General features: G+C 40.9%; 2 protein-coding genes across 3 annotated transcripts in view; both read left to right on the top strand.

The window, feature by feature from the left end:
- The first annotated feature begins 3,438 nt into the window (after nt 1-3,438).
- On the top strand, nt 3,439-6,803 carry POLR2K (RNA polymerase II, I and III subunit K). Of its 2 annotated transcripts, none has more exons than XM_082674880.1 (4): nt 3,439-3,540; nt 4,211-4,279; nt 4,616-4,708; nt 5,368-6,803. In XM_082674880.1, the coding sequence occupies exons 2-4, from the start codon at nt 4,219-4,221 to the stop codon at nt 5,388-5,390; spliced, it is 177 nt and encodes a 58-aa protein (XP_082531006.1). In that variant the 5' UTR covers nt 3,439-3,540; nt 4,211-4,218; the 3' UTR covers nt 5,391-6,803. The 2 variants fall into 2 exon arrangements, with proteins under 2 accessions (XP_082531006.1, XP_082531007.1); XM_082674881.1 differs by having other exon boundaries at nt 3,472-3,520; nt 4,214-4,279.
- A 3,019-nt stretch (nt 6,804-9,822) lies between these two features.
- Nucleotides 9,823-13,585, top strand: part of SPAG1 (sperm associated antigen 1) — a 98,946-nt gene continuing 95,183 nt past the window's right edge. Inside the window, exons 1-2 of the mRNA XM_082674824.1 lie at nt 9,823-10,464; nt 12,209-12,368. Coding sequence (XP_082530950.1) covers nt 10,325-10,464; nt 12,209-12,368 — 300 coding nt within the window. The 5' untranslated portion in view covers nt 9,823-10,324. The remainder of the gene's footprint in view (nt 10,465-12,208; nt 12,369-13,585) is intronic.

Here is a 13,585-nt window from a genome sequence, read left to right as displayed (position 1 = left end):
GGAAGGGTAGCATCTTTAAAGACAGATAACAGGTGATTCTAAACTTGAAACAAAATGTACCAGCAGGAAAATTGAAACAGTTGGGCACATTAGAGAAACTACAAATAATTTGTTACAGCTGGAAACTAAGACTGGTTTGAGGAAAGGGCAAAGAAAATTCTTGACAAGGGGAAGAAGCTAAGCCGTGGAGAGTTTTGGATGCACATTAAGAGTCTGAAGTTTATCCTACGCGCGAGCTTTCTCTAGTTGCAGTGAGCGGGGGCTACTTTTCGTTGCAGTGCGCAGGCTTCTCATTGCGGTGGCTTCTCTTGTTGCAGAGCACAGGCTCTAGACACGCGGGCTCAGTAGTTGTGGCTCGTGGGCTCTAGAGCGCAGACTCAGTAGTTTTGGCGCACAGGCTTAGCTGCTCCGCAACATGTGGGATCTTCCCGGACCAGGGCTCGAACCCCTGTCCCCCACTGGCAGGCGGATTCTTAACCGCTGCACCCCCAGGGAAGTCCCAGGCAATGTAGGACATTTTAGAAGGACCACTCTGGTGGCAGAATGGAAGACAGAAGGAAGAGAGGTGAGGGTGGCTTAGGAAACTACTGCATTACTCTGGAAGATAATGGGGGTGGAGAAGAACCTACACCTGATTCAGTTGGCTGAATGAACTGCATGCAGCAGGGGGTGAGGAGCGAAGAGTACAGGTTTGGGAGAAAAGATGAATTTAGTGCGAGGTTGTTACGTTTGTGGTACCTGTAGGACTTAAGGCAAGGAATTGGTGAATTACACATTCTTCAAGATGGCACCTCCCTGAAACCTCCCTCACACGTTCAGATAGAATGAGTAGTGTCCTTTCTAGGTCCTCAAACCAGTCTCTATTACAATCAAGCCTCTATTTTGCCACTCCCTGCCCAGCACTTGCAAGCCTCCTCTCCTGAATTTTCTCCATATAATTTATCACCTTATAAAATACTGTATTATTTACTTACTTTGTGTAAGGTCTGCTCCCCACTCCACTGTAAACAGGGCAGGGGATTTTGCCTATGGTTAAATAAAAGCCACACGACCCCAAAACACGATTAAACATTGCCCTTTTCTCTTTCTCTAGTAATTTTTCTTTAGATATTTTGTTACAACTGAAGAGTAAAAGAATGTATCATAACTCCCTTCTATTCACTCGAAGAATAATTTTACACCCCTCCCCACCCCAAAAATGGCAAAAAGACACCTAGTTACATGTAGCTTGCCCTAGCTTTACTCATATACCGCAAATTTAAGCCACTGAGCTATATTTTCCTATTCTTTACACATCACAGTCTTTGGCCTTTTCCCTTCCCTTTCTGGATTGGGTGTAATCTCATTACTGACCTCAGAATTCTAAAACCCATATGTTTTCCACAGAGCTAACACTTCTTTTGGAGACCATCCAGGAAAACATACTGAAAGGGTTTTCCATCACCATGATAGTCAAGCTATGCAGGTATACTTAAATGAGTATGATCAAGAAAAAGGAAAACAGATACTCAGGGGGAAAATAGTAACTTGCATCTCCATAACCATATTATTGCAATGTAAGCATTTAAAAACACTAGTATCCAAGTTGGCAAAACAAATGCCCTCATTAAGAGAGAGCAATGCGATGATGTCCGGCACATAGCAAATGCTCAAGAAAAGTTAGCTGTCACCATTGATAACAGCGTCCACAGACCATGCTCCAAAATGATCCTAAAATTACTGGTTCCTGCTGATAGGAAAGAGAATGTTGCATTGGGAACTAGCCTCGACATGAACTCTTGTTGAAATACTGGATCTCCTTGCTATAACTTGTCTTTACCCTGACCCTCTGTAGGGTTCCAGGACCCATTTGTATTCTACATGTGTTGATTCATTCTGATCTCCACAAACTGTGTTATGTACCAGCATCATCTTGATAACCTCAAGCTGCATAGTCAGAACCCAGGTCAGTTTGCAATGATTAAAGTTACACTTTCTGGATCACTCCATAATCTTTCTCTTATCATGACAATGGTTTTACCTAGTATTTCTTGAGTGAAGCTAATTTTGACTGTTCTATTGGATTACCTCTTCCCTTTGGCTAAGAGGAGGGGTATTTCGTAAGAGAGCTGATGATTAAAATATTTATGTTCTATCTTAGCCTATCTGTGGAGAAAGAAGCAGGACAGTCCACTGTGTTTCCTGAAAATTTAAAAATCGGCAGCTAGGAAGACTGAGAAAATCGAGTTAAATCTCTCAGGCTGGTCTGTGGAGGTGCAACCAGTTGGAATTCCTTCTGGAAGTGAAAGGTGAGGCTCAAGGTTCCCAAGTTGCTGGATGGAAGACCGAAAAGCGGTATAGCCTGCTTAATAAAAACCAAAGGAGTGCATGTTGGGCAGAAAGAAACCTGCTTCTCAGATTAACTAAAATAGTTATTAACAACTGGTTAGTTTCTAAATTTTAATAACTTCATTTTCTTCTCTCTCGTGATATAAGTAAAATACCTGCTGTGAAAGAAGCAAACAAATGCAAATGTTGTGAACCCAACTGTTACTAGTCTCACTAAAATTTTGATCTTTGAAAGAACACGCCTCCACTGGACAAGTCGTTTTGTTCTTCTGGGGAGGAATTAATACATGGGATGAAAGGAGGGTCAATGGACAGCTACCACTACCTAAATCCCTTAGCTTTAAGTGGGAGTAATTGGCATAGCTGCCCGCAAGCCCACCTGTGCTTTAAAACGAGTAAAAGGAGGGGATTACAGGGATGACGGGAGCCTAGGAGAGAAAGGGGCGAAAAGCAAAAACGAAATGATTCTAAGGAAGGATAGGGGCGGCTGCTCCACTGCCCCGGCACAGGTATCAAACGACTGGAAATGCATAATCTGAAAAGTGCTTTTCTACGTGGAAATCAGCGGTGGAGCCGATTCTTCTACGTTCCTCGGAGTAACGGTCAGCCTAGGATTCCACGAGCACTTCACTTGGGTTTCTCTTCTAACCCTCTGCCCTTCTGGAAAAGTGTTACTTTCTACCGACTTCATATGTCAGAGAAACAAACCTCCTTCGACTTGAGGAGCTTCTAAAACGCTTTACTTCCCTGAAAAGTGAAAACAGGTGAGACCGAAACAAGCACTTTTGTCCGGAGTCTGAAATACAGAAAAAGCAGCAGCTGGGCTTCCCTGGTGGCGCAGTGGTTGAGAGTCCGCCTGCCGATGCAGGGGACACGGGTTCGTGCCCCGGTCCGGGAAGATCCCACATGCTGCGGAGCGGCTGTGCCCGTGAGCCATGGCCGCTGAGCCTGCGCGTCCGTAGCCTGTGCTCCGCAACGGGAGAGGCCACAGCAGTGAGAGGCCCGCGTACCGCAAAAAAACCACAAAAAAACAAACTAAAAAAAACAAACCAGCTTCACCACCGGTACTCAATTCGGCTTTCTCTGCCACACCTGGGGCGGAAGGGGCGGGGACTCCGCTTGCGTCATAAGCCAGCGCCGGAAGTTGGCTGCCATACAGCGGCGAGGCGGAATCTGTTCGGAGAAGCAGGGAAGTTTCTCCGTGTTGCGTGGGTAGGTAATTGGCGGATTGGGGGGGGTGGGTATTTGGGCCAAAACTGGAAAGACGCTAGGGGCTAAACAGGTCTGGTGTGGGGTTAGAGTCGGGAGAGACTGGGGATAGAGTCGATGCTGTTAGGCCTTTGCCTCTTTAGCTGTTGGGTTGTTTGCCTCTTTAGCTGTTGGCGTTTTAGCTGTTGGGAGTTATTTCTTTGTTCTTCCCTTATCTTCGGTTCGCATGTTCTCCTGTTGAGGGATACAGTTTTTTGGCAATCTCTTGCTAAAGTTTGGAACTTGTGTTAAATGAAGACGCGAGCTTTGCAGTCAGATCTAAATCTCTGACTCTTAACAGATGAATAATCCTGCCCAAATTAACTTCTTTAAACCCCAGTTCCTTCATCTGTAAAATAAGAGTAATACCTCCTAGAATTGTTGTAAAGATTATAATGAAATAGCATGCATAATTGAAATGATGTATGTAAAGTGTTTATTACTGTGTCCAGTTTGGGGGTAAATGCACAATACGTTGTTTTTTTTGTTTCGTTCCTTAGACCCACCTATAGGATTTGAAAAAAGCACAGATTAGGAATTGGGACCTTTTTAGCTTTCTCCGAGAAACATGAGGCCTGGTTAGATTTGTGAGGACGCCATTTGAGATATTAAATATTTGAGTCTGTGATTTCAGGGACAACAATGGACACCCAGAAGGACGTTCAACCCCCAAAGCAGCAGCCAATGATATATATCTGTGGAGGTAAGAGTAACGCAAAAGTAAGAGTATTTCACCTCAGTTTTAAAAAAATTTTTGCATTTATCTTTGGCTTAAATGAGTCATCTTTAAAGTTAGAAAGCAGAACAACTTTAACAATCTTTAAAAAAATCCTCTTATTAAGATTTCATTTTCTTTCCTAGGAAAAATGCATTGTCTGCCACTCTTTTTCTTTCTCCCTTAATATGTTGGTAATGGCAACATACCCTTGAGACTGAGTATACTATACTTTAGTGCTTTGGGTGAAAAGTATGCTTAAGATAATTTGCTCGTCTGTAATATTTCTCTTTTAGGCATTGAATAAACGTGTTTTGTTTCTAGAATGTCACACAGAAAATGAAATAAAATCAAGGGATCCAATCCGTTGCAGAGAATGTGGATACAGAATAATGTACAAGAAAAGGACTAAAAGATGTATCCTTCTAACTAAGCTTTATGACTATGAGATAAGAGGAAGTGAAAAATAATGCATGGTTTGATAGTCAAAGACTAATTTCTGGTAAAAATGGTAACAACTTGGATTACTTACCAAAAAAACAAAAGGCATGATTAGCACTTTCATGGACCAGTACTCCAACGTATAGACATATACTAAATAATCTAAATACTAGTTGATTTTGGCTTTCATAAGTGTATTTTTTCAGGGATTCTGTATATAAGTACTCATTCTTGAGCTTCAGTTTATGGGCAAACTAAATGATACAAGGAGAAATACAGATATTGAGTTTGTATGCTACCTAATGGAATAAGTGAGGCTTACAAATTAGCTGAAAGACTGAGAGTAAATTGTTATGTAATAACTACCAGTGTTTTTTAGATCACTAAATTATCACTTTTAACACTGCTTTAGTGTTTCTTGGTGCATTGGTCTCGTATCATGAGGGGGGCTAATAATTAAAATAGTTTATTTTTTTAGTTCATTTCTAATTATCATAGTAAATAGTGAACTTCATTCTTTTGTGCATTTTAGATTAAATAACTAGCTTATTGCAAAGAGAAAGTGACTTGGAAGTATTAAATTTTTAATATAATTTTGATGTACTTATTTTGTCCTTAACTCAGTTTTTGTATAGTGGTGGTTTTTGATGCTCGATGAAAGATGAAATACAGAGGAATGTCTTCATTTGGATTTGGATTTGCTATTAATGTTGTCATATAGCTTTTGATTAGTGTACTTTATGAATACAACTATATACACATGATTTCATTTTAAAAACCATATTGTATTTAGGTATCTATTAATAGCTTATATAAAGATATTTTTGTTCAGTTACATGGTTTGTAATTTAATTTTATCGTATATGTAATCTGACACACAATGAAGGTTAAAAGTGATTCCCCAAACTACACTTTAATCAAAACCTAGAATCATCTGGGGCCCTTGTTAAAAATGAAGTTTGCTAGGGCCCTTTAAAGGTCTGATTAAGTAAGTTCCTAGGAAACCACTGTTTTACATCACCAATTGTTTGTAAACTCTCCAGCCTCATTTTGTATAGAGTATACCAACGCACTTACTATCAGTGTGCATACCTTATTTTGAGTTATAATTTATTTGTTAACTTGGCATAGGCCTTTCTGTATTTGTATATAATGCTTGACTGTTTTTTAAATCTTTGGCAAGGGAAAAGAAACTTTAATGATTGCTTTCTCTAAGGCAAAATCAACCCCAAGTAAAGTGGATGAAGCAGACTATTAAGGCAGGTGCAGTTTCCCATGTGTAATCATTCATTAAGGTAAAAAACTCTGCTTTCAGGATATAGAAAAAATAGGAGTTGGTTTACACTAAATTGGATGAATGTTTAAAGCTTTTGCCTTGATAGGGATATGGATGCTCAGATACTCCATCTGTTCCAGGATTCGATTAGATATATTTCAACTTTGTTAATAGTTTTGTGTGTCTCGCACATTGAAAGTATTAACTGTGCAACTGTGCCGTTTAAAAAAGAAAACAAAACATTGTTTCTACTACCATCCTCAAATATTAAGTTCTGTAACTTTATTATGTGCTATACAAAGTACTACCATACTCAAGATTTTTCTTTTTAACATCTTTATTGGGGTATAATTGCTTTACAATGGTGTGTTAGTTTCTGCTTTATAACAAAGTGAATCAGTTATACATATACATATGTTCCCATATGTCTTCCCTCTTGCGTTTCCCTCCCTCCCACCCCATACTCAAGATTTTTAAAGAGTGCTTCCTTGGTCCAGGTTTTCCTGGACTGTGGCTTTCATAATTTTGTAATTCTGCATGTTCCTTTTTTTTTGCGCTATGCGGGCCTCTCACTGTTGTGGCCTCTCCCGTTGCGGAGCGCAGCCTCACTGGCCATGGCTCACGGGCGCAGCCGCTCTGCGGCACGTGGGATCTTCCCAGGCCAGGGCACGAACCCATGTCCCCTGCATCGACAGGCAGACTCTCAACCACTGCGCCACCAGGGAAGCCCTGCCATGTTCCTTCTTCAGCTGGTCCTTTTTGTACAAGAGTCCCAATAAATATCTCTTTATGACAGCCTCCTGAACCACAACTCATTGGGTAATGTTGCTCTTAACTATTCTAATTTCATCATAGGTCCTTTTTGTATCAGTAGTTTAATTGAATACTATTATTTGGTTAACTAGACAGTGGTTTAATGGGAAAAGTATTAACCACTGGAACTCAAGACCATCGTTTCAGTTACCTCTTCGTGTCCCCATCATCTATAAAATGGATGTAATTTTACCTCTTGCCTACCTGGACAGTTTTAGGAAAAGGTAAAATAGATATAAAATTGCTTTTAAAAGATCCTTTTGAATAGTACTCTATAAATATAAAAATCAGTAAATCTGAGCTTGAAGCTAATACATAACTTGTCCCCTACTAAACTGCTTACCAATGGCTGTAGACACGCAGGTCCATCAAAAATATCAATACACGGAAATTGGTTCAAATCCAGCGCTGCTACTCAATTACTGGCCAGTTTATTTCTTTTGACTTCAGCTTGTCAAAGTCAAGGAATTAATGATAGTTCAGTGCTTTTAGACTCTGAAGCTATCCTCAGAGATTGAAGTTAATGACATTCAAAACCAGTAGATGAAATCATAAATGACCAATTTTAAGAAGATTAAAATATCACATAAAGTGAGAAAGTGTAAACTGAGAACACGTAAAAACAAGTTGCCTCCTTACGTGTACAAATACATGCACATCCATCCACCCTCCACCCTCCACCCTCTGCCCAAACTTAAAAGATTACTGGATCTGTTCTGTGGGAACGGACAATATAGGGACGGGATGGTGGGAAGCCAGTTAGGGGCCACCTGTAACAGTTCAGGCTAAGAGTAATGGTGGCTGGGCCAGGGTAGGCGTAGAGGGAGTGAGAAGTAGCTGGTTGTGAGATATGTTTTGAAGTTGAATAGGACTTGTGAATTGGTTAGTACTTAAGAGCACAGTAAACAGTATGGACTTTGGCAAAAGGCTTTGGGTCCGTATTCCCAGAGTGTCCCTTGTTCTATGTCAGTGACTACCAAGATTCACTTTCCTTATTTGTAAAATGGGCATGAAATAATAGCACCTATGTCAAAGGTTTGCTGCAAGATAAAATTAAATACTCCATAAAAACTCTTAATCTAATAACTGTTAACACCATTACAGAAAGTATTAGCATTTTCTGCACAGGTGCTTGTATCAGTCTTAGGATTAGTCTCAGTTACTGGTCTTGCTGTTTTCCATACTCTTTAGCTTGCTCATTGTAGAGTCCTAACCGCTGGACCACTAGGGAATTCCCAGCTTGCTCATTGTAAAATAGAAATTGCACAGCACTGTCTTGCTGAAAATTCTTAGTAGCTTCCCATTTTGATAAAACGAAAACTATTGGGAATAGTATATTTGGGAATAGTATATTTGGTAATAGTATAGACTCCTTTCCTGCCTCTGTCACCACTTCAACCCACCTCTCAATCTTGGTTTTAAGGAGATGTTTGCAGTTCCTTAAGCAGATAACGGACCTTTTTGCCTGTGCTCCTGCCTTTCTCTCTGCCTGAAATGACCTGTCTTGTGTTCTTCCCCAGTGTCAGAATGTCATCTAGTTTTCTGTATTACTGTGGGGAAGTCCAAAACTATTCTTCCTAATGTTTTGTATGTGACCTGTTTTCGCTCTAGAAACTTAGAATTTTCTTTGCCAGTGTCCTGAAATTTTGCAGTTTGTGCCTTGGTATGGGTCTGTTTTCCTTCCCTGTTTTGGTCACTTGGTGGGTGCTTTCAGTCTGGAAACTCAAGCTCTTCAATTCTGGAAATTTTTCTTAAATTGATAACTTCCTACCCTCAGTATTCTCTCTAGATCTTTTAAATCTAATATTAGACCTAACTTTTTCATCTTTTTCGATTTCCTTTTTTTTCTTTATCTGCTCTGTGAAAGATTTCTTCAACTTTACTTTCTAATCCATCTATTAATTATTGGACGCAATATCTTTATGAAGATGATAGTGGTAATTTTCATTTGCCTGCATAGTCTATTTCCTTTGAGTTAGTTTTTATCCTGCTTGTTTATCCAGCATAATTGTATATGTACATAATTGTAACCAGAAAAAAAACCAAAGTGTGCGTGAAAAGAAAATTACAGGGCACGTGGAATTGCAACTCTTATTTCTCGGCTAACGTTCTTCTGTTCGAGTGAAGCTGGGTCTGCAAGGCCAATCAGCCGGATGGCAAACCGGAGACTAGCCTGTCATCACGCAGAGGCCCTAATCCCCGCCCCCGGCGGTCCGCCGCAAGCCCTCGGGTGCCACAGTGGGGTGAGTGGGGCGGGGCGACACGCCCCTCCTTGGTTACGAGCCGCGCGACTGGTGGTGTGTGGCTGCGGCTTCCGCAAGGCTTGGGGTCTGAACCAGGTGAGTATCTGCAGGCCAGGAGTAAACTACGTATCTCCATCGCAATCCCTTCCTCTGGGAGCCGGGGTGGAAGACGGACCCGGAGGAGCAAATGCACTATCGGACTGCAGTTGGAGGGATGTCCTTGTCGGCCGGGGCAACAGCCTGGGGGCCTTGTGTTTCTCGGGGCTGACGGTGGCGGATGTTGGGGCAGAGCGGCAACGCGGAGGTGGTGGTGCGGCGGGGAGGTTCCCGGGCTCTGGCGGCGGCCACCGGTCCTTGTGAACAAAGCAGAGGAATGGGGAGAAGTTTCGTAGAGTCCTAAAGTGCCCCTTGACAGTTGCGGGTTGGCTGTAGAACTCCCGGATCTCAGGCAGTCCCTGACCCGCGCTGTACATAGAAACCGTTGCTACTGCTGGAGGATGCCGTTTCCTTCCGGTCTCTGGCTGCAGGTGGCGCCCAGCCCTGTGGATGCTGGAAAGAACGTGCCTAGGTGGAAGAAAACCATTTTTCGTGTTACTAGCCCATTGCAGTTTGTGCTGGAGGTATTACTGATATACTGATTAGGAAATATGGGAAATGGATGTGGGTTAGGACGGTGGAGAAGAAATTAACGCCAATTAGGACCAAAGTTTTTTCTAATCAGAGGCAAAGAAATTGCAAACAGATGTGGAAGAGTTCTAACTAGAGCAAACAAAGTATTGTATGACTTGTTTTTTGGAGTTTGAGAGTTAACGTTTAGTGGTCTTGAGAATCTCTCCTACCCACCCCCCCCCAAGTGGTAGTTTTCAAAAAGGATTCTCAGAAACGTTGAAACAGTGTTCAGAATAAAATTCGCTTGATTAGGTAAGAGGTGTCTTTATCATTTCAAATGTTTTTCACCATATTTTATTCAAATCATAAAATCTCAGGGGCTTCAGGATTCCATTGGCAGGCAGATTCTTAACCACCACGGCACCAGGGAAGTCGGTATATAGTAATTTAGCCCGATGAATGTTAACTGTTCTTATCAGGGAGAGAGAATTTACAATGAGTAGCTTCCTCCTTAGAAGAAATACTCCATCTCCTTTTCTATAGAAATGAAAAATAAATATTACAGAAGTACCTAGATGGTTCCTACTATCCAAATTGAGTATTAATGTATATATTAGATTCATAACTATTTTCCTACACTATATTTCAGCCATGACTGCCAAAGATTATCCATCATTGTGGGGCTTTGGAACAACAAAAACATTTAAAATACCTGTTGAACATTTGGATTTCAAGTATATTGAAAAATGTTCAGATGTTAAACACTTGGAAAAAATTCTTTGTGTGCTCAGGTAAGCGTTTAAAAATCATATCATGTTTCAGTTTGCCAATTTTAATTATATTGTTGACTTCTAAAATTCAAAGCTACATTAGAAATTTTGGAGCAGATTTTCCAATATTGAAATTGTTGTTTTTGTCCATGTTGGGTTCCAAAATAGTGGTTTCAATCCTGTGGTTAGTTTGGCGGGTTCTGGCTAGATCTACTTCCAGCACAAGACTTAGGCTAATTAGTATCCAAGAGGGCATTTTTCTTGCTTCCTGGCACTTTCTAGGAACCGGTAAAGCAGCCGTTAGGAGGCACCTGCGTATGCTGATAAAGTGCTTTGGCCCTCTCCCACTTCACACTATCTGCCAGCAAAGGTGGGTGACTCACTGGGAGCCGTCGCATGGGGGATGGGGTGGGGGGGACCCCGGAAGTCAGGGAATCAAGGCCTTTTCTGGGTAAGAGCCCTGTGGCTGTGATTGTCAAACTTTAATATTTGCCAAACATGGTGGTTAGAAAATGCAAATTTGAGGGCCCCACTCCTAGAGATTCTGCTTCAGGAAATCATGAGTGGAGCCCAGGAACGTGTTTTTAACGAGCACACTGGCTGATCATGCAGGTGGTCAAGGGAACTCTACAAGAAACACTGCCCTGTGGCCTACCAACCTGTGCCACCTGTTTGGGGTTTTTTGAGGGATTTTCATTTGGAAGATCGCCTCATTACTGCAGAAGCACTTGTGAGCACAAACTGCCCATTTCCGGGACATCAGTAGTATTCCTTTTGCTCGGCAGTGGTTCTCTCTTTTCTTTCCTCTGATGCCCTTCCTTACTGCTGTGTCCTTTCCTTTTTCTTTCTTTTTTTCCTTTTTCTTTCTTATCACCTTTAGCCTCCTGTCCTTCCTAAGCATCCCTGCTTGTCCCCAGCCAGTGTTGATGTAATAGCCTCATCATATCATTGTTTTCCCTCTCGCTTTTCTCAACATATAAGAACGTTTTCATTTTTATTTGATTAAAGACTAAAAGAAAATGGGAAGTTTATGGGATGAAAGAGTTTGAAAGACGTTTTATGAATAGCCTAATTAAATTGTATTGACTTGGGATTATTTTTTTAATTTACTTTGAAAATGGGATTTATTTTTATTTTTCTAAAAATTTAGAAGTAAACAGATTCACAAGAAATGGGGAAAAGATTGATTTTCCTTAAAAAAAAAAAAAGCAGAAGAGAACACATGTCTCTGTATAACTAAGGAAGGAATTCTGTTCCTTGAGTGGTTGAATTTAGAGGTGTGTTGTTCTAAACTGTTCTTCTGCCATTTTCTTCCTATCCCTTTGGGGGGAAAAAGAAAATGAGCTAGAACAGTAACTCCTCATTGGAAAGTAAGTCCAAAGTCTCACTCTTTGCCTGTCTCTAATAATGAATCTCCATTTATAAGTTTAAAATTACCTTATATGCAAAATGAACATATGTGTGCTAAAGAGGAGAGAAAATGTTCCCTATTCAACTTTTAAAGTGTGTGATGGAAATTGATGTCTTCTTTGGAGCTCCTTTTTCCCCCTTCATCGCAGTACTCCATAGATTAGCATGTGAAAGTGGAGGTTGCTCTAATTGAGAACGGTGAGGAGAAGGCAGCAGCTCAGCCTTCATCCTCGTTCAGGGCAGACTGTGAGATCTCTGTGGAACCCCTGGGCTCTATGGAACCCAGCTTGCAAACCACTGGTCTATATGATCTCTAAATGAAGTGGTAACTCTAAAATTCTGAATTTTTTAAAAGGTCTGGTGAGGAAGGATATTATCCTGAACTTACTGAATTTTGTGAAAAGCGCCTTTCAGGCTTGGCTCCTGGAAGTAGAGCTTTGAGGAGAGAGAAACCTGCAGCGACAGCAGCCAATTTCACAGCAGAAGAATGGGAAAAAATTGACGGTGATATAAAGGTATAGAGTAACATCACTTTTTGTGACATTGTCGTGGATATATATCTACTTTACTTATCTGAAATCCTAGGCTTCCTTTTTTTGTCAGTAAAGGGCTTTTAGTAGTAATTACTTAGGTGGTACTGGTTGCTTTTTACACCAAGGAGAATATTGTGAATGTGTGTGTGTGTGCGTGTGTGCGTGCGTGTATGTATGTCTGTGGATTTGTTGGTGGAGGGTGGGGAGGGCATGCTCATGTATTTTATTTATTTTATTTTTTTAACATAAATTTATTTATTTATTTGTTTTTGGCTGAGTTGGATCTTTGTTGCTGTGCGCAGGCTTTCTCTAGTTGCAGTGAGCTGGGGCTACTCTTCGTTGTGGTGTGCGACCTTCTCATTGCAGTGGCTTCTCTTGTTGCGGTGCGGGGACTCTAGGCGTGCAGACTTCAGTATTTGTGGCACATGGGCTCAGTAGTTGTGGCTCGCGGGCTCTAGAGCGCAGACTCGGTAGTTGTGGCGCGTAGGCTTAGTTGCTTTGCGGCATGTGGGATCTTCCCGGACCAGGAATTGAGCCCGTGTCTCCTGCATTGGCAGGCAGATCTTTAACCACTGCACCACCAGGGAAGCCCTGCACATGTATTTTAAATGACTGAATAATATCCCATCCTATGAAAGGAACATAATTCAGTCAGCATCTATAAATAGTGTTATGTTTGTTCATAATTTTTTTGTACCATCCTGGTTGTTTCCTTGGGATAAATTATTAGAATTCAAATTACTTGATCAAAGGCTCTAAATATTTTTAAGGCTGTTGAAACACATTTCTGTGTTCTCAGGAAGTTGTACCTTTGTACTCTCCCACCAGCAGTGTGTAAAAATGCTTACTTCAGGTACTCTTCACTGGAAACTGTAATCATTCTTTACATTTTAAAGTCAATTAAACAGTTAAAAAATGATAGTACGTAGTGTATTGTTTGTTTACTAGTATCGTTAAATTTTTAAAAATCTGTCACTTGAATTTCATATTTTGTTAATGACCTGTTTGTGTCTTTACTGATTTCTTTTAATCAGCTTTATTGTTATTATTCACATTCAATAAAAATTAGCTATTTTATAAAACAAACAAATGTATGCAACAAAGCAGAAACAGACTCACAGACATAGAGAACAAAATAGTGGTTACCAGTGGGGAGAGGGAGGAAGGAGGGGCAGGATAGGGGTAAGGGATTAAGAGAT

Source organism: Grampus griseus (genome assembly GCF_964374135.1).
Source record: "Grampus griseus genome assembly, chromosome: 17".
Taxonomy (NCBI): Eukaryota; Metazoa; Chordata; class Mammalia; order Artiodactyla; family Delphinidae; genus Grampus; species Grampus griseus.
The sequence above is the reverse complement of the archived record's forward strand: the minus strand, read 5'-3'. Positions and strand labels throughout refer to the sequence as shown.